We start from the raw sequence: 21075 nt of genomic DNA on the forward strand, positions 1-21075 counted from the left end.
CTTGATCCCAAAAGAGATCAAGTGATGCCAAACTTAATACACTGCATCATATGAATACCAAAGAGAGGTTCAATTTTAGCAAAGGTCTTGACAAGCTTATTGTCATTAAGATTGGAAGGAGAAACTGAATACTATTTAAAAATACAGTTTGGTGAAATCAGAGTCAACCAAATGAGCATATTAAATGTAAATTTTTTGTTTGTTTTGGTACCAGAGATTATAACTCAGGAACTCTCAACCATTGAGCCACATCCCCCAGTCTTACTTTGTGTTTTATTTAGACACAGGGTCTCACTGAGTTGCTCAGCACTTCACTTTTGCTGAGGCTGGCTTTGAACTCCCAATTCTCCTGCCTCAGTCTCTGGAGCCGCTAGAATTACAGGCGTGCACCACCATGTCCGGCTTAAATGTAGTTGTTGAGTGGATCCATGTCCTTTGGAAGAAATAGTCTCCCTGGCATGTTATAATGCTCCCTGCCTGTTGTCATGTTGACGGTGATTTAAATAACATTTTTAAAAACTGCCCAAAGCACCAAACTGGGAGGGAAAATACGTTGGTTAATAGAATCAAGATCAGGATTGAGAAATATTTTAACAGGCAATAAAAATATAATCACCAACATTCCACAAACTCATGATTAAGGACATATGTCTGAACAATAATTTTTATTAATCAGATTTTATACATGTCGATTTAGAAAAATCAGAAAATACAAAAAAACAAATAGAAGAAAACAATTGTGAATGTGGTAGTCATTAGGGCTGTGCAAAAATGCAGTCCTTCTGAGCTCATGGAAGATCACACTTCTGGCTCCCTTTGAAGTGAGACATGATCTTTTGATTTTCTTTGAACAACAAAATACCAGAAGTGTCTTGCATTGTGTGCAAGTTGCCCCACCCTTTTTTCTTCTGTGGTCATGGTGGCTTCTGGAGCTTCCATCTGTCTATGTCTGGGGGAATGCTGGGAAGATCCTCTTTTATAACCTGTGCTGGTAAATAGTATGAGCAATAATAATTTTTGTTGCATTAAATCATTGATATTTAGGAATTATTTATTACTGCAGCACAATCTAAACTACTTTGAGTGAGAAAATCAGCATATCCAAGATGTTTAGTACATCTGTATTATATATACATTTTTAAAATACCATCATGTATTTTTAGCATATTGGTTTATTTCATTATATTGTAAAGTAAATATTTCTACAACCTCAATTTTATAACTGAAAAATACTAATGGTCCATCATTTGAACATGTTGCATGTTACCCAACCAATTTCCTATTGTTAGAAATTTATTTTTCCTTTTTTTAAATATTATAATTGTGCTATAATAACACTGTGTACATCTTTAGTATTTCCCTTAGGGGAAGTTAGAAAAAGTTATATTTGGGGAACTAAATTTATTGCTTTCCTAAGCTTTTATCACACATATCAAAACAAACAAAACAAATAAAAGTATAGTCCCACAAACTATTGTAAAAAAGACTGATTTTCAGATACTTGTATATATAAGATATTGGTTATTATTTTCATTTTTACCAGTCTAATTTGGAGGTACCTTTGGGAGCTAGTTTGTTTGGATTTTTTATCTCATATTTGTGGACCATTTCTTCATTTGTGACTCACCTGTTCATGCTCTTTGTCTATTTCTTTACAGATATTAGTCTATTTTATTCTATTTGCAAGGGCTCTTGAGATATTAAATCTGTTAATCTCTATCATATTTTGCAAATGTATTTCTGTTTTCTTCTTAGTTTTCGATATTCTTTATTTTTCCATATTGAAGCTGTAAATTTTAATTACCAATTTAGCAGTCTGTCCTATTTGATATGTCCTATTTGTCATACTCAGAATATCTTCTTAAATCTCTAAATACAATCAACATTTTCCCTAGTATTTTATTGTTTTCTTTTCACACAGTTTTAATCCATCTGAAATTGACTTGTGAATATTAAATAACAGAAATCTTTTCTTGCCCTATCCCCAAAGTAAAGACCTAGTGATCTTTTGTTTTTTGGTGCTGGGAATTGGAACCAAGGCCTGCCACATGCAAAGCGAGTGCTTTACCCCTGAGCTACATCTCCAGTCCTAAGTCCTAGAATTTTTAACTCACCTAAAACAGAATGAGAAACAGTGATTTTAAAATTGCAAGCAAACAAATAGATGTAATTTTACGCTTCCTTGACAAAATCCCATAATATTGCTGTATTCTCTCTCTATTAGACCACACCTACAATTAAGTTGGGTAATTGATAAATTGCAAGACTGTCAAAGGAAGGCAACCAAAATAGGGTTGGTTCTAGAAAGCATGTCTTTAATGACCAATTCAAGGAATGTTTTATTTGGACAAGAGATTTATGTTGACAATGAAAATTGTGTTCAGATTTAGGAAGAACTGCCATGAAGGAATACCAGATTCATTCTGTAATTCTAGGTTTTAGTGGCTGATTAAAAAAAAAAATATATATATATATATATATATATGTGTGTATATATATAGAGAGAGAGAGAGAGCGCAATGGTTAGTTCTTTATTTAAGAAGATGAATTTTATATTAATAGCATCTATTCAAAAATAAGATATTAACATTTCTACTAGTGATAATTTAATCTGTACAGAGGAAAAAAATAACTAATAAATAACCCTTATTACTTTCAAAGATTCAGGTCTGAATTCTGAAAAAAACTTAAGTGGGGAGCATCAATACAAGGGAAGGAACACTAACTAGAGGATTGTCATTCTAGCCCAGTCCCCTATCACCCAACAGAAAGCAGAACCTTAGGCAAACTGTTTATCTTTCCTGGGCTGCAGTTCGTCATTCTAAAATGACAGAGTTGAACTAAAATATTATTAGTAGATGACTGAAGAGTCCCATTAAAACTAGAGACACTATAATTCTGTTTAATAAATAGGTGGGAATCTGCATAATCAGGTTTCCCAATAGAAACTCATATGCTTACTTTCATAAACCCTGGTCATTTTAATGCCTTACCTTACTGACAGCCTCTGAAAGCAATAACTAGAAGTTAAATCCAAGGCTCGTACAGTCAACATTCATTAAAAAGATTTTAAGAACCTGTTCTGCACCATGTACTACATTGGGTATCAGAGACTAAAATGAAGTCTGCACTTTTGGAGATCTCACAGTTTAATAGTGATGACAGCACAGTAGACCAACAATTAGGCTACTACATGATAATTGTGTTGGATGATACTAACTGTCATAGTGGTCAGAGATAGATACATTCTGTCCAAGTCTCCAGACGAAGGGTCTAGATGATCCCTAAGGATCTTTCCAGCTTTACAGGTTGCACATGTGTCTAAATCGGAAGGAAGACTAGCCCACCATATCCTCTTCACCAGGGTTAATTCAGCAGCTGTATAATGACAGCTGCTTAGCAATGTCCTCTAGGCTTAAGGTAGAGGCTCACCTATAACTGCCTGTATAAAATTAGAGAAGCCTCTGGAGCACTCAACCAAGAAAACCATGATCAATCTCCCCAAGCCTCCCCGACCTTTACCTTCTGTGGATATTTTCCATGGTGGCTGCCCCATCTAAGATGTCCTAAAGAATTGTATAAATAAAACCCAAAGAAACACCCTTTCTATGCTTCAGTAACCTGCCCCATGAAGACATACTTTAAGGGGATGATCCAAGGACACATCTGTACCTTTGAGGAGTAACCACGTTTTGGTGTGTGATTGTAATGGTAATGTTCACTGATTCTCTGCTTCAAGTAATGGCTTGGAAATAGATTATCTGTTATCTAAAGTTGGCTTCTGTGGAGGTAGTTACATGATCTGTCTCTTAGAGGCTGTAAACAGTTAGGGGAGGATTCTCAGGCTTTTTAGAGTACTAAGCCCTTCAGATTTTCACATTGTGAAACTCCAGTTTCTGTTTCATGAAGAGTAGCCTCATATTTTATTTATTATCAATAAATTTAATAAATTTATTTTGAGATTTGCATGGTTAAAAAAAAAAGAATAACCTCATAGAACCTGATAAAGAAGAAAAGCAAGGAAAATACAGTAGCTGGTATTACAGAGCATCTCAAGAGGGCCCTGACACATATGATTATTTCTCCTGCTACTATATTTCAAATAAAAACACATCCCAGGCAGCCCAAGAGAGAAAAACAATATTAAAACAGGGTTTGTTAAAACAGAGCTTGGAGCCTGCACCCCAATTTCTAATTCATATAGGTCTGAGGCAGGGCCTAAGAATTTACATGTTTATCCTGTTTCCTGGCGTTACCAATGCTGCTGGTACAGGGATTGTTCACTAAGAACCCTACATTGGTTAGATAATACTTGACAAATCCTTTCCTGTATCAAAGACCTGCCCAAGTCAAGCCAGACTTCAGTGCTCACTAAAGTTCTCCCTAGAGAGTTCTCTTAGACATGGAGGGGAGCAAAGAGAGAAAGTACCTGAGCAGTAGCTGGACACAGTGGCACATACTCAAAATCCCAGTTACTCAGGAGACTGAAGCAAGAGGATAGCAAGTTCCAGGCTCAAAATAAAACATAAAAAGGGCTAAGGGTTTAATTCGGTGATAGAACTTGGGTAAACCTTGGGTTCAATTCCGCATAGTGAAAGAAAGAATTCTCGTGGGCCTCGAGAAAACATGCCAATAGAATGAGCTTTGATTTATAGTGTAAGTAAACAAGATACACAATAAATAGTAAATAAATCATACCAAATTGTGCATGATTTTATTGTATATTTAAAGTGTGAAACATGATAGTTTGATATACACGTATATAGTTAAACGATTGTCAAATCATTTTTCACGTATATAGTCAAATTCATTGTCTTACAGTGTTATGTGGGGGAGGGAGGAAAGAGCACCTAAAATCTACCGCCTTACTAATTTCCCATGTTCAATACTATACTATTACTAACTATAGTCTTCATACTGTGCCTTAGATCTCTGAACTTATTCATTGCACTGCATACGATTTTTTAAAAATTTAAAGCTAATACCATCTTTTCACCGATCTCCATGCAAATGCTACAGATACTGCCTTAAAATAAAAATAATGTACCTTTAAAAGGACTGTTTGGGTATGGAAAGGGTTAAACCATGGTTTAGCTCATGGCAGACTTGCCAAAGTCTCTTTCAGAATCACAGATATTTTTCTCAGTCCTGGAGAATCCTTTGTGAGTGAAGTATTTAAGGAATTGATGGACTGATGTGAATCAGCATGAGAAAAACAAGGACATGATCCGTCAAGGTATCATGCTTTGGAATGAAGGTGCTTCTCTCCTTTCTCGGGAATATCCTACTTCTGTTTTCTTGTTTTATACGATGTATACTGGAGTTGAGTGTAGTCTGCTTAGCCTGTAGATACACCACAGATAATTTTTAAAACTCCAGCTTATAGTTCTGATCCTCATGACTTCAGGAAACTGAAGGTGAATGTGTTCCCTGTTTAAAAAGGTTAATCCACCATTTGGGAGACTTACTGTATGCTCTGTAGCATGCTATGTGATCAGAATTTCTTTACAGAGCAGATAATTTAAAATCATATTATTTTTATAAGTAAGAGATTCCTTTTTCTCTTTGTATACTTTCCTTCACTTGGGTTTCAAACGCTGAAAACAAGGAGTCCTTCCACTCTGTCATCTGCAGACTCCTTGCCTAGCCTTTCAGGGTGTATGTCAGTGGCCTAACACCAGCCACAGATGAGAATACTCTTAAGTCGGAATCCAAGTGCTCAGTTTATTTCTACTCATTTCCAAAGCCATGGATGGTGGCATTGGATAACTCTAGACTTTCTCTCCTCTCTTCTCTGGACTTTTCTTCCAAATCTGCGTGTTTCCTTCTGACCCACATCACTTCAAGGAAAACACTGGACCCTGGCATTCCATAGCCACAAAGGAGAAGAAAGGACCACCCCAGGGTTCAGTCACTGGCAGCCCACCCAGACTATTCTAGGGCAGACCCAACCCAAGTACATATTTCTCTAAAATAGAACCCAAAAGTGAAGCTGTACCAAATAATTTTTTTCTCAGTTTTCAAACACAGCCTTTTTAAGCTCCAAATAAACTTTTGAGAATAAATCAGTAAATTTTTTCAGTAAACATATTAGGAATAGACGGTAAGAAATTTTCTGGCCTGGCAAAGATTGGAAGGAGGCATGAGTGAGAAATGGACAGACAGTTCTGGTCACAAGCAGGCTCTTCACTTTAATCAAGATAATCACCTCATGCATCATGACCCAGAAAGGTCACAAGTTTCTAGAAGGGAATTGGTAGAACTTTTCAAACTAAACATGCTTTAAAAACAAGAGAAAGGAACTCAGGCACAAAAACTAACAAGCACAGAGAACTATTACACTACTTTCTTGTCAATGTCATTTCATTGTGGTATTTTGGATAGAGGTTATTCTGTCTCTTAGGAATGCCAATAGGGGTAGATCTGCCAGTTATCCTCTCGTGACAGGCAACTAAAATTGGCATAGTGATAGATTCAGTCCAGGTCAGAATTAGAGTCTGGAACTTGTGAATGTTAGTCCTGCTATTTAATGTTAAAACCTTCATCATTCAAAGGCAGAGAAGTCCAGGATGAGAAAGTACAAGTCAATATTATTTTAAATGGCATTAACTGAATGTGCCCTAAAGGAGAAGAAGCCTCTTCTCAGGACTCTCTGACTCTTCTCTTCTCTTGTTCACTTCTCCCATCTGTCTATCTTTATTTTTTCTCTGTGAAGAGTCTGAGGTGAGGCAATAAAATTAGAATGGCTAGACCTACACACAGGTATGCTTTAAAGAGTAAAAAGATAATGTATAGGAAGGCACCCAGCAGGAACATAGTAGGTGCTCAGTAAATAATAGCTTCCTCTTCTTCCCTGACAGCAGAGGGGAGGTGTTGCAGGACTGTGGGCCAGAAGTGGTTTCTTGTTGGAGTCAAACTGGTAAGAAGGGGACACAAAGGTCACACATCAATTCCTTTATGACTCTTTTGGAGACTGAGTTTTATCACTGTAGGTTTTTAAATTAAGGAGTGAGCAAAACAATACTTCTCACTCCTGGTCAGTTGAAGAGGGTTCTGTTAAATAACACATTATGCCTGTGGTTCAAGGTTCTATCAGATTCCTGGTATCAGATTAGGAGTTCCTTTGAAGAAAAGACTTTAGGCTTTAATATAACTCCTTATTAGCCCATGTTCTTAGGTGTAATAATGTGCTCTAAATGTAATAATATGCTCTTTGAGGGAGCCAGGTAGTCATTTGTTCAACCACCTATTAAGGAGGCACCACTCATTTGGTTACATAATTGACTAATACCTTCCTGTCTGCATAGTTTTAGAGGTTGTTAGAATAAAACGATTTTGCTATAGGTATGTGTTTCATTTAAGAAAAGAAGAGTCAAATGGTTTGCCACATATGCATGGGAATGAGAGTTCAGGGTTTGGATTCAGATGTTCTTGAGTTCAGATTTCCTTATTAACTTTGTGGACTTAGGAAAGTTATCTAATTTCCTGAGATGCATTTTTCTCATCTGTAAAATGGTAATGGCAATATCTTACCTTAGAGAGTTAATAATTACTTGAAATAATATACATTGTATGCTTAATTCATATAGCGTCTAACCTGTAGAGAGTGATTGATAAATAGTGGCTACCATCGGGCAGGTATGGCGAAGCTACCATCACTGGAGCCATGTGCCTGAACATTTTTGTCTTACCCTTGTCTTTAGCCACTGAAAAGTGTAAAACTGAGTTCCTGAAAAATTTTGGAAACAATGACTTCTTTGATTCTTACCACTACTATTTTGTGAAGTCCGTGATTTTCACATGTCAGCAGCCAAAGTCCTCTCAGAACTCTGGAATAGAGTTCCATCACCACAGAAGGTGTTGTCATGTCTCTATGGCTTCAGGGGCCTGTCTGGGTGCAGAGACTTCAGATTGCTTTTGGATCTTATCATCACCTCCAAGGTGTTACATTTAGTCAGCTACAGGAAATGGAAGTTTGGTCTTTTAATGTTTGTTCCTGCTCAGAAATAGGCTATGTCCTGGGTTTTTATAACTCACATAGAAAATCCCTATTCAGCTTTCCCTAAACAAAGGTCCTCCATTTACAGAATGGCCAACAAAGAGATGCCTCCTGTAGCCATATGGGCTCATGCTGCTGTCCTTTGGCCACAGACAGGCTCCATATGCCTAATTTCTGATCACTAAAGCAGACTTACTCAAACTGCTCAGGTAAATGTTTCTCCTCTGATAAGGAATTAACTTTCAAAGTCCTGGAAAAGTTCATTACATATCTTCCAGAGGCTATGCATCTACAGCAACTCTGACAATTGATATCATTAAACTTGCTTATTGTTAATCAATGAAATGATTAGAAAATTCTCTTATATTACAAACGTAACTTAATCTTTTGGATCTCTGTTGATACTGAATATAATTTGATATTTTATTAGTCATATATATTTTCTCTCATATAAATGGGAAGCCTGGGGGGTGAGGAATATAAGATTTAGGTCACCTCAGGAGGGAAGCAGAGGGATAAAAGACAGAAAACATATGGATAGATGTCAGTTATCATCAATATCTGAGCATTTGTTTTGGGTGGTAAATCCTAAGGATTTATCAAAAACTAATAAGCATGCACATAAACAAACAGATGTGGGCCATGTACATGCCAAGATTGTGATGAATTCATTTTGGTGCACCAGAAATCCAAAGCGGAGAAGGGACAGCATGAACATTTGAAGGTTATTTATAGACATCACTAGCTCTGCCCTCAAGAAAGGTTAAATAGTTCATATTCTCACTAAAATGACTAAGGGTAAAAAGTTCAACATGTCCTAAAGTGTTCTATAAATCAAAAGTGACTGGATAGGAATCACCTGGGCCATGCAGCCTCTACCCCTGATCCACAAGTGACAAGGTATTTGGTTGACCCTTCTCATGCTCATCTTTGCCCAAGACCTTCCCACTCTGATCTGGTGTTGGGAGATGGGATAGGAAGCAGGGGTGGAATTATCTGGAAGGCCTCTGCCACCATTGCCTTTTATGGCTCCTGGAAGCAGAGAGGACCACGTGTTCTCCAGCTGTTCTCACATTCACTCCAGCCACAGACCTTGTTTCACTAGCATTTTCTCAAAATCCATTTCCAATAATTTTCTAAGAAGAACCAGTTCTCTACCTCTATCACCATGAGCAATGGCAAATTATATCTGGATTCTGTTTAATGTGCCACAAGCTTCAGAAACATAAATAAGAGTAACTTGTCATTCCTCAGGCATGGTTAGATTTATTTTTAAGTCAGATAAGCATGCGTAATTAGACCTCCAACCTCCAGTCATAGGAAACTATCTCTCAGTAATAAGAACCCACTCTTCCTCTCAAAGATGATGTGAGTGTGGAGATGGCTGAGGAGAGGATGTACCCCAACTAGAAAAAGCAATTTGTCTCTGAAGTGCACATTTTCCAAGCCCTGTGGTCCATTTGAATGTAGTTGTCTCTGTTCTCGCTGTGGTAAGCTGGAGCTGGAGATCTTTCATTGGGACGCTCCACATAGGTCTCCATCAATGTGACCATCTCTAGTGAGCCACTTGAGGGTGAGAACTAGTTCCCAACCATATGTATTTGAAAGTAATCATGACTTTGATAAAGTCACCTATCCACACACCTACAAGTCTTACAAACCCCACTCTCTTTCCCACCTCTGCCTCTTCAAGTACCAGGGGCTCCTTCCCTTTTAGACAATCCTTCATCTCTCCATAGGTTACCTAGTTTTCATAAACAAAGGCCCATTTTCTTGAGGGGGAGGAAGCAATAGAAAATGCCTAACCAGCTTTATGGAGTCTTCTAGACCTGTGAGGATGAGGTAAACAAAATTGAAAAACTAACAAGCAAACAAAATCCCAGACACTTACTTAGACACTGTCCTGTTGATTCTACACTCAAAATATGTCAGAACCAACCCATTCCTTCCAATACCTGGGCTGTTGCCTGCTCCAAATCATCATCCTCTTAGGTGGACAGTTATAATATCCCCTTAAACAAATCTCACTGGACCCATCCTTGTTCACTTCTAAGGAATTTTCCATAGACCCCTTAACTAGAGATTTAAAAAACACAAATGATTTTGTTATACCCCTAAATAGTAAAAAATAAACTCTATATCAAAGTCTATAAAGTGTACAAATTTCCCATCTTAATTCCCTGTTACTCTTGGTTTTAAAGTCCCTTTAGCTCTTCTCTACTTTAGGTTTAATCTCTTTCAGCCTGAAATCTTTTGCTAAACACTTCCTTTTCACACATCATGTCTTACTCAAATATTACTTCCTCAGAGAAAGCCTCTATTAACTCCAGGATCTAAACAAGTAACCCTGTCCTCCTAAGCATTATTACAATTCACCACTATCTGTTGATATGATTATTTATTCAGTTTTGCCCACTGACCACCTCCAGTGCCTGACAAACAGTAGATGTTGAAAAATTAATGAATAAAGAAATATAAAGAACTTTGCATAGTTTAATTTCTATTCAGGTCCACACACACACACACACACACACACACACACACACACACACACATCCTAGTGAATTACTGAACAGCCGCATCCTTTTCCCAATGCTCGTCTCGTAGACACTGGGTAACTAGGGACCCAGCCATTGGCACAGCATTTCTGTTTCATATGATTATTGACTGCTATACTTGAAATCAATTCAATCCATGTGTAAGAATGAAACAAAGGCACCAATATCTTGCATTTATATTTGCTACACTCTGTGGTTTTATTTTCTTTTGTTTTAAATATAGCCTCTTTGTGGCATTTTTTGATGCTTGTCATACCTCTCTAAATTTGACAAATATGTTTATAAGCAACTTCCATACTGCCTCTCCACCATCACCCCTACCTTGGATTCATACCATTATAGAACTGGAATGGACATTCAAGGTCCTCTAAACATTACCGGCAACAGAACTAATCCTTAGCAAGATGAAATGATTTGCCCCAAATCATTCAGCTATGATCACTCAATAGTAGAGAAAGAGAAAGCAAAATGAGCTTGTAAAAGCTGGTCCTGATAATTTGGCCAAATTTTCCTTTAAGAAAAGAAGCAGGAATTATTCTAAATCTGAGATTGTTCTAATTTTTCAAAACCTGGAAATTTAATGTTAACTATCAAGCTAAAAAAAAGCAAGCAAATAAAAAAGTTTAAAATCAAATCATTCTATGTAGGAAGGTTTTGTATGTTCTATGCTTATTTGCATTTATTTTTCTACTGTTTTCTGTAATAAAGTAAAATTAAATAAAAAATTATTTGGACCACAACTCTGCAGTGAAATTGTTAAGGCATTTATTTAAAATCCTATCTACTCTTTACTATGAACTCCCTCATCTTAGTTATATCTCTTAGAGGTAGCCAGAGACAGAATCTAAATAAGAACTGAGGACTCATGCCCTAAGCTATTCTGATTTAGGGAAAAAAATCAACAGTGAGTGTCAATATCTGTACTATGTACATAAGTTAACATTCCTGAATTTTTCTCTACATAAAATTATCTAATTGTGTCAAAAAACATGCAGAATTGCACTGAGCTAGTTGAAAGAGTTAAGTCACACAGGCTTTTAAGTAACAGGGTAGATCATGAATTCTGTTTTTCTCTTTTTTAATTGTGCATGTTATAAAAAACAAATTAGTTTATAATGAGATTTCAGTAAGAAATGTCTTGTCGAAAACAGGCTTCTAAGACAGTTACGGGTAAAATCAGCTCTTACGTTCACATGGACTCTTACATGCCATTTATGTGGACAAAGATCTCTCAAAATTAAAAAAAAATTCATAAACAATCTATTCACCTAAGTTTATTTTTTAATTGAGGGGAAATGAACAGCTCATAATTATTCATACATATTAGTTAGTAATTTGTGCCTTTATTCATGTAATAAATGTTAATCAGTGTATCCCAAGATTCTGGGACAAGGCTGGTTCATAGTAGGTATTCATTGAATAGTTGGTGAGTGATAAATGATATAATAAAAAAAAGAATAATAAATTGTGATGAAGTATTATTCAATCATAAAATGTACAAAATAGAGATATATGTTTTACAACATGGACCTTGAAAACATTATGCTAAGTGAAATAAACCAGGCATAAAACTCAATGTATTGTATGACTCCAATTACATAAAATGTTGAAAATAGACAAGCCCAAAGAGTTAAAAAACAGATTAGTGGTTGTCAGGGGTTAGGCAGAGGGAGGAATGGGAAGTGATTGCTGATGGATAGGGGTTTGTTTATGTGTTTTCAGAGTGATGGAAGTGTTCTGGAATAAGATAGGGATGATAGTTACATAATTTTGTAAAGATACTAAAAATCATTGAGCTGTACCTTTTAAAGGACTTGAAAGTAAATGAATTTCAAACAAAAAACTGAGATTGAGCCATTCAAGTAACTTGTTGAAAACCACATTGTGTGAATTTGAAACAAACATCAAAAGCTTTGGTTCCTAGCTATGGCTTTTTTCAGGCTATCAAGTTATGGTCCAGAAATCTGTAGTGTGACATCGGCTCTAAAGCTCAATACAGCACTGTACTTGTATACAACAAACCACTTGGACCAAAGTGGACAGCCCATGGTAGCTGTACAACACCTCTTGAGGCTCTGGCCTATCAGGAGTGCAGTATACAGCAGAGGAGGCAAGAAACTTCTGCTTTCAAGCAATGGTGAGGTTGTAGCTTAAAATCTTTTTCTCTATCATCCTCAATACCACCCAAGTAACTCTTGTGCCTCAGGTATTGCTTTAAAATCAAAGATCACTAGCAACACTCACCACCCCCTATTGTGCCTTTATAATACTCCCTGAGACCTTAGAATATTTATTTTCTGTTTTCTCAAGTCTAATGAATTTCCAGACTAGCACAGAGCAAGATGACTTTTAACCTCTTGTGAAATGCTTGGTATTTGTCCTTCAGGAAAAACATTATGTCTATTAACTTGACTAATTGTAAAGTAACAATTACAGCTTGTCCTTCCTTGTGAACAATATGTGAAAATTTTGAGAAAATTTCACATGTATTCATTTGTTAGCATGAGGCAAGCTTCATCTTTATCTCTCTTTCAAAGACAAGGAAATGACCACAGCATTTAAACCTATATCTTCTCATTTATGATTTGTTATTCTCTGTTCCTCCCTTTTAAGGGAATCAAGTAGTCTTTCTTGCACTTAATTGTTTTGCTCAGAGGTTGAAATGGAGTATTAGCAATGCAGGTGATAGGGACACATGTATTTTTGTCCTTACAGGGCAAGTCAAAGTTCAGGCTCTGCTCCCAAAAAGTAGATAATTAATCATAATTAAAGTGACAATCTGACTCTGGAAAAAAGAAAAGAAAAGCAGAAGTTCCAAAAAACAAACAAACAAAAAAAAGCAGATATATGATACCAGCTAGCACCAAGAATTGTTGAACATTGGCACTTAGGTTCCCATAGAAAGAAAGTGAACATGGTGTTGCAAAGGAAGACAATTCCCTAAAGCCCCATTGAGAATGAAATGTGAAAGTAACTCTGAAACTTGCCTACCACTACTGAACCCATCTACAAAAATCAGTTTATGCTTCAAAACTGACAACTGGCCCTAATGGACTGAAGTGAAGAATTAGATTAGAGTTAAATTGAACTCTAGAAACCTGCAGAGGATTTTGTCAAATCTCTTAGCACAAGATAAAAAAAGAAAAAGGCAGCCTTTGTGTTTTCAGTTTTTGTGGCCAAGGCTCAAAGTCTGAAATCAGCAACCATTCTTTGATTGCATGTGCTATTTAGGAGTGAAGTATGGAGAACAAAAAATCTCCTTTCATGCTGAGAAGTAAAGAGAACAGACAAGTAGCTGAAATTTATGTGATTCTTCAAACTTTTGTTTGGGATCAAAGTGCCTCTTGCTTACTGACCAATCTGGAATGGAAAGTAAAGTTGTGACTAATGGTTCTCTGTAATCCTTAGAGTGGGTCTCTTCTGGCCAAACCTCTTGGATTCCTGTAAACTCCAGTCTGATTGAGCCCTGTAGGGACCACCTCCTCCCAGCCCCATGCAGAACTCCTGGGATATCTCAATGACACTCCACCCACACCGCTTGTCATCCCTGGAATTTGAATTGTGGGAACACATAAAATCCCAACACAAACATCTGAATTATTTTTCAATGAACTAAAGATAACTGAATGGGACACCACCTCACCAACCAGCAATCAGTGGCTAGGGTATGGTGTGGTGGGGTAGGAAACCATGGACTTCAAAATCGAACTCAGGTTCTTGTATTTAATTATTTCACTCAGAAGCTGTCATGTATTCTTTGTAGAATCTTAAACTGTTAAGGCCTTAGTTCCCTCATCTATCAAAAAAAAAAAAAATGGAAATGACAATATCTTTTCACAAGCTTTTTAAAAAGAATTTTTTTTCTTGGCATTGCTAGGAATCAAACCCAAGGGCTCAGATGTGCTAGGCAAGCACTCTACCATTGACATACATCCCTACCTCCAATAATATTGTTTTAAAAGAAAGTAAAATAATACAAATTTTTAATTTACAAATATTTCTTAATGAATCTTACGTTTCTTCATTCCTTTTCCAAAGCTAAGTAGTATCTTCAGAGTAGGGAGATTCAGATGGAAAATATCCCAGACTGAATTTTTATAACTGGTTGAAGTCACTTGAGTTGATTAGCTCCCTGAAACTACTTGTCTTCTGTCTATTCCACTGTCTAAATTTTCCGTTCATTATCATACCCCTAAAGAGACTTTTTACACTTTTTCTGATTGTCCTCTTCTCCATAAAATTTAATGCTAGAATTATTATATTATTATTACATTAGTTTAAGTACTTTATGTATAACCGAGTCTTATACATTTAAAAGGCTTAAAGATTTTGCCTCCCCAAAGAACCAATATTCATACCTATGGGGTTGATACTGTACCCATTGAGAATCCATGTTCTGTTATAAAGTGTTAGAACTGGTTCGGAGATTTTTGTAAAGTCTGTGAAAGAAAACATTATTGGATTATTGGATTATCTGCAACACAAATACACAGCACAAGTACAGGAACTCTAAAAATGAGTCCTATGTCAATCAACAAATTCATTTCTAACTCTACCCTATGTGGATATCAAGATTTTGCCCAATTAAACTTCCAGTTCTAGATTAAAATTACAACTAAAGAACTCTGTGGTAGAGTACTTACTTAGCACATGAAAGTCCTGGGTTTGATCCCTGAAAGTGCAAAAAAAAAAAAAAAAAAAAAAAAAAAAAAAATCAATCTAGTGCCAGTTATACATACAATTGAGATGTGTATGGGAGAATATCACTAAATTGTGATTATTTGAATTTTTTTCCCAAGTCAAACTACATCCAACTGTATTAACAAACAAAAACTTCCAAACGCCCTTCTTGGATGAACTACCAAAATCAGAAAACCACTATAAAAGCCAAGGAAGTCTTCATATGATGCTCTGAACAGGGGGTTAGAATAAGGGTTTACATTCCACATTTAGCATGATGTTCAACGATTTTTCCCAAGCCGGCCCTGATTTCAAGGAAATAAAACCAAAATGGAAGAATTAATCATCTGAAGACCTACAATCTAGAAAAGAAACTGCTGCTCTTTTTGAAGGACACTATCTAAATGATGTAATTGGGAAGTCTAGATTGTTGACACGTGGGTAGAGCCAATTGTTATGAGCCAGGGCCCAACAGGTCTCTGGGTTTAGGGGAGTTAAGTCTATGATGATGGCAGAGAGGGAGACAAGGACATAGAGATGAGTTTGTTTCTCCACACCACAAAGCATTTGTGCTGAGGTGAGTGTGTGTGCCAACATCAGGGAGTCCCTCCTCCTGGGAGCCAAGAAGAAGTCTTTCAAAACTAGTCAAGAAAGGTGTTTTCCCCCACAGCAATCCAGCTTTGGAGACAGTCTACTACCGTATGCTCCATAACCCCAGAATGAATTGTTTTGTGTGCTAATGCAGGTAAAAAAAAAAAAAAAAAAAAAAGAGTAAAATGAAATTCTGCATTTTTATAAACCTTAGTAAAAAATAGTTTTTTAAACTGTACAGTCACCAGATGTACACAGTTACCAAAAATACCCACACTTCACTTGGCATGTGCAGCACCTTCAAATTTCTGTGCCTGATCGGTTTTGGCCTCTCCATTTTCTGCAGGTTTACTCACTTCCTGGCCAGCTTCAGCTTTTCCTCTTTCCCTCTGGGTACCTTCTCGTCCTTCTTGAGGGGCCTCTTCAAGCTTGGGCTCTGGCTTTGGAGGAGCAGGTTACACAGACAACCTTGGGGATCTTCTCTGTGGTTTGTCCTCCACCTGGGCTTTAACACCTTTGGAGCCCTTCAGCCTTTCTCTTGGACTTGGTGGTGACGGTGGCAGGACACTAGTGCTGGACGTGTGACCGTGTGAATGCAGCAGCACTCCCCACTGGTCAGTCTGGGGGCCGTTCTCACCTCTTCTTCACACTGCTCAGCTCTGGAAAGTTTACAAGATTTTTCATTTATTTGAATTTTTAAATAACAATGATAAGAAGTAGTTCAAATCATTTTGCAACTAGCACTTCAAAAAGCAGGTCATATTTCTTGTTATTATTTTGAAAGAAACCTTGAATTTACATAATAAATTTCATCGAGAAATAAAATTCAAGTGTAAATGATAAAATAATACCAAGATTTGGTGAAATAAACCTTACCAACATAAAATAACAATCAGAGAACAAAACCAAGTAAGTGGTAACAAGGATGTGAATCAACTGAAACTTTTACAAACTACTGGTGAAAATTTTAAATGATATATATATAACCACTTTGAAAAACAATTTAGCATTTTCTTAACTAAACAGTACCCTATTACTCAGAAAATCCACTTCTAAGAATTGGTATTTATTCAAGAGAAATGAAGCAGAAGTCCACAAAATCTTGTATACAAATGTTCATTATCAGTCTTATTTTCAATAGCCAAAAACAAATTGTGAGCTACCCATCCAATGAAATGCTGCTCCACAGTAAAAAGAAGGAATCACTGATAAATGCAACAACATGGATGCATCTCAAAAACAGTATACTTAGTGAAGGAAGTCAGACAAGAGTACACACTGTCTGTTTTCTCTGGTATGGAACTCTGGTGAAGACAAATATAATCCATAATGACAGGAAGCAGGGCACTGGTGCCTTGGGCCAAGGATGGTGAGTAAGGGGTTGATGGGAAAGACAAAGGACTTTGAAGAGGATGGAAGTGTTTCATAATTTGGCTGTAGTGCTGGTTAAATATGTATACATTTTTCAAGAGTTACCAATTGAATACTTAAAATGGATGCATTACAAGTAAATCAAAAAGTTATTAAAGGTGACAGTATTGTGAAAATGTAGCTAATAATTACAGGATCATTGTAGTAGTCATCTGATAGTGCAAGCTTCCAATAACATTTTTATTTAAGAGTGAAAGGAATAGAACTTATTCAAGAGTGAAAAATAGAGACAGAACTCTTGCAGAGACAAGAGGAGATCTGATAGCAGGTTACCCTGCAAGTACCATTTTTAACAGCAAAAGGCATAACTTATATAGATGCTTCTTGACTTGTAACAGGATTACATGTCAATAAACCCATCATAAATAGAAAATGTCCTAAGTCAAAATGCATTTGATATACCTAACCTACCCCAAATCATAGCTTAGACGAGCCTACCTTAACCACCTGCAGAACATTCACACTAACCTACAGCTGGAAAAAAATTATCTAACACAAAACATATTTCATAATAAAGCATCAGGTAATTTATTAAATGCAGTTCTGCAAGAGAAAAATGAGATGGTTGTATAGGTACACTTCTATACCATCACAAAGTTGAAAAATTGTTAAATTGAACCATCAAAATTTGGAGTTGCTTGTATATCATAAAATTCTCCCATTGTTAAGTATAGTTATGATTTTGCCTGAACATATAGGCAACCATCACTGCAATCCAGTTTAGAACACACTCATCACTCCAGAAAGTTCCTCTTTGGCAGTCTATCCCCTCCTCCACTCCCCAACCCAGGCAACCACCAAACCACTCTCTGCAGTTTTACCTTTTGTATAAATGTCATGTAAATGAAATTTTATGTAATATAAACTATGCAAATATTCTCTCTTGAGACTGGCTTCCTTTTTATGTTCTTCAGTCTTTAATCTTTAACTTCCTTTCTGAGTTCTTAAGATGAAGAAACCCAAGTCCAGAGTGGTCATGGGACACATCCGAGGTTAGATGTTAACAGCAGATCCAGGCGAGAGCACATGGTTGCTGACTCTCAGTCCAGGCCTTGCCATGACACCTTGCTACTGTCAGGATGCGGTAAACCAGAGAAGAAAGAAACTTGGGGCATCAGAGACGGCATTATCTCTACGGATGAATTCTAGGCAACTAACTCAACATCTCTGAAGCTTGAGTCTCCTCACATAGAATGAGGATAATAATATCTAATCCTAACCCTGTTGTGAGGAATAAATTGAGTTCACAATGTGCATGCTATAAGGCTACACAAACATTAGGAACTTCGTAAATGATCGTTTCTGTTGTCTGGAAACTCACTCAAATCACATTTCATCAAGACAAAGGAGGGAATATAGTAGGTTACCAAATTTAAGATAAGGGTTTAAACACTGATTCAGAGATGAAGGAAAGAAAGAGATAAAAAGAGAGGGGGGAGGAGGGAGGGAGAAAGGGGGCAGGAGGGAGGGAGAGAGAGAGAGAAAGAAGAAGGAGGAGGAGGAGGAGAAGGAGAAGGAGGAGGGAAGGGAGAGAGGGAGGGAGGGAGGAAGAGGCCCACAGATAAAAGACAGTGCCAGCTGCATGGAGAAAGATTTACTAAGTTATAGTTAACTGAACATTGCTTTATTTTCTTATTGGGAGAACCCTACTTTTAACTCCCCCCGCCCCCTAATTTTAGGCCTAATAGTTCTCAGTCCCAGATGCACATTAAAGTCACCCAGGGAATGTTAAAAATCAACAGTGCCTCAGCCCCAGCCCAGAAATTCTGATTTCATTGGCCTGAGGAATTGCCTGTGCAAGGGAGAGTTTTTAAATTTCCCTTGGCAATATTAATGTATAACCATTGTAAAGAACCCATGCTTGAATTTATTTTTTTTCCCCGTATTTTAGGGAATGGGCTCACAATTCTGGTCTAAAATGTCTTTAGAGTACACCACTTATGATATCTTAGAAAAAGCAAACCACAGAGTCTGCCTATCTCCATCCAGATATTTCATTCACTGATCATCTTTTCTCATTTTCTAACAACATTGGATGTTTGTACAATGAAGCACGAGAGCTTCATGTGAATGACATTAACTATTTCTGCTTGGAATGGGGTTGTCCTCTCCCTCTATATCCTATGCTGCCTCTTTTCAACCCTCAGTTAGAGCTGGATGTTTAAACATATAATCTTAAGCAATAAGTGCATTTCTCATGAGTAACAACTTCAAGAAGACAAATCAAATGTGCATGGACTGTTGCTGTAACTTAAAAGCCCTAAAGATTCATGAAGTCTGGACAAGTCTTCTACCCTCTTTGGTTTTCATTTAATTTGTAAAATGAATGGCATTTATTTTAAGAATGCTGAGATGTGTTCCAATCACTATGATATTGTTATTCTCATAATCAACATAATAATGAGTACATTCTTTATTTAGGGACTTCCTACTAACACTAAAAATCTTCTAAAAAGAGGGTTTATATCTCTGTTAAAATTATTAGAATAGACATAAATGATATATTTGGTCTTTGGGCAGAGCATTTAAGAAATGCAATGGCTCAGTTCATACTTCCCAGAAGGAACTGACAGCTGTAATCAAGGAATAATTAACATTAATAGATTATTATTTTGCTGATAAGGTATACAGCACTAGTTAATTGATTTATTAATTCACCAACTATAGTACTGCAAAACTGTAACATGACATTAATCATTACCTGGTGAAATGACTAGAAGCCTTTGTGTGATGCTGCGGCTTCCTGGGAAAATCACTAATAAGTACATATTAGTGTGCCTATAAACTAGAAGCTCCAGAAGAAAGCTCTTGCTATGGAATTAAAGGAGAGTTTGTTTAAAGAAAGGAAAACAACTCTAAATAGTAAAATAAATATTTTCCTCTGCCTTTGGGTGACCTTGTGTTCAACCTCCTTCCTTATGAGAATGCTGTCTCCAAGCCTGTGGTTTTGTGGTATGTCAGTAATTCTGGAGAGTTCACCCCAGCAGTAATGGTCTACTTCCCAGTTACACAAACCTCATTTCCCCCTCTTTTCTCCCACAGATGCCCACATACTCACTAGATTCTGCATTTCTTAAGATGGGTTCTTTTTCTTTAATGCCAGCTTACAACTATATATCAGGTCTTTGTCTCTGAAATATGTTTAAAATTTTTCCCTTTCCTCAGTTCTAAGACACGGCTTTGCAGATCCGCCAGTCATACAGGACCTGTATTTTATGGTGGCACAAAAGAAATATGGATCAATGAAATAACTTATTGGTAGGAAGAGACACTTTAAGTTTATTGGCCCAGTCACTCACAAAGGTGTGAGAATAACAGTCAAAACATGATCAAAGAAAGAATATACACCCAAGAGGTTAGATACTGCTTCAAGAATATAATGTGCTATGAAGTTCTAGTTAAGCAAGATGAGTAAGTTCTAGAGTTCTGTGCCTATAATTAACAATACAATATTGTGTACCTACAATATAGTTAAGGGTTTTTTTTTTTTTTTTAAGAATATGTGAAGGCAGGTTTCAGTATATCATGTCATTGCTAACAATGCCAAAGGAAGCCCCAGAAGTTAGAGGCTAAAAGGCCACATGGGAGTTCTCTCAGACATAGGTCTCACACACTAATGGAAAACTGAGAGTAACAGATGAAAAATACAAGTTCAGCAAGGAGCCTATCTAGGGTCTTATGACTGTGCATTTTCATATGTACTTCTGAAACCAGGACCATTCTTAATCTTTAACTCAGGCTATCCTGACAAAATACTATAGACTGGGTGACTTAAAGAACAGAATTTATTCCTCATAGTTCTGGAAACCAAAATCC

At 36.8% G+C, this 21075-nt stretch overlaps 2 protein-coding genes across 23 annotated transcripts in view; one reads left to right on the plus strand and one right to left on the minus strand.

The window, feature by feature from the left end:
* PHLDB2 (pleckstrin homology like domain family B member 2) overlaps positions 1 to 21075 on the plus strand; it is a 196487-nt gene that overhangs the window by 42034 nt on the left and 133378 nt on the right. The window lies entirely within an intron of this gene.
* The window catches only part of LOC306638218 (uncharacterized protein), a 46798-nt gene continuing 40104 nt past the window's right edge, over positions 14382 to 21075 (minus strand). For 4 of the 11 annotated variants that reach the window (XR_013757420.1, XR_013757421.1, XR_013757423.1 and 1 more), the window contains 2 exons: positions 20318 to 20465; positions 14384 to 16487 (listed from right to left, as the gene is read on the minus strand). Coding sequence is in view for 1 of the 11 variants with exons in the window: in XM_079101451.1 (XP_078957577.1) it covers positions 16462 to 16487 (26 nt within the window). In the remaining 10 variants the exon portion in view is untranslated. Of the gene's footprint in view, positions 16488 to 20317; positions 20466 to 21075 lie in introns of all 11 variants that reach the window. The other 7 variants (XR_013757416.1, XR_013757418.1, XR_013757419.1 and 4 more) reach the window with 4 other exon arrangements.

The sequence above is a fragment of the Sciurus vulgaris genome (assembly GCF_902686455.1).
Source record: "Sciurus vulgaris genome assembly, chromosome: 10".
In the NCBI taxonomy this organism is placed as follows: domain Eukaryota; kingdom Metazoa; phylum Chordata; class Mammalia; order Rodentia; family Sciuridae; genus Sciurus; species Sciurus vulgaris.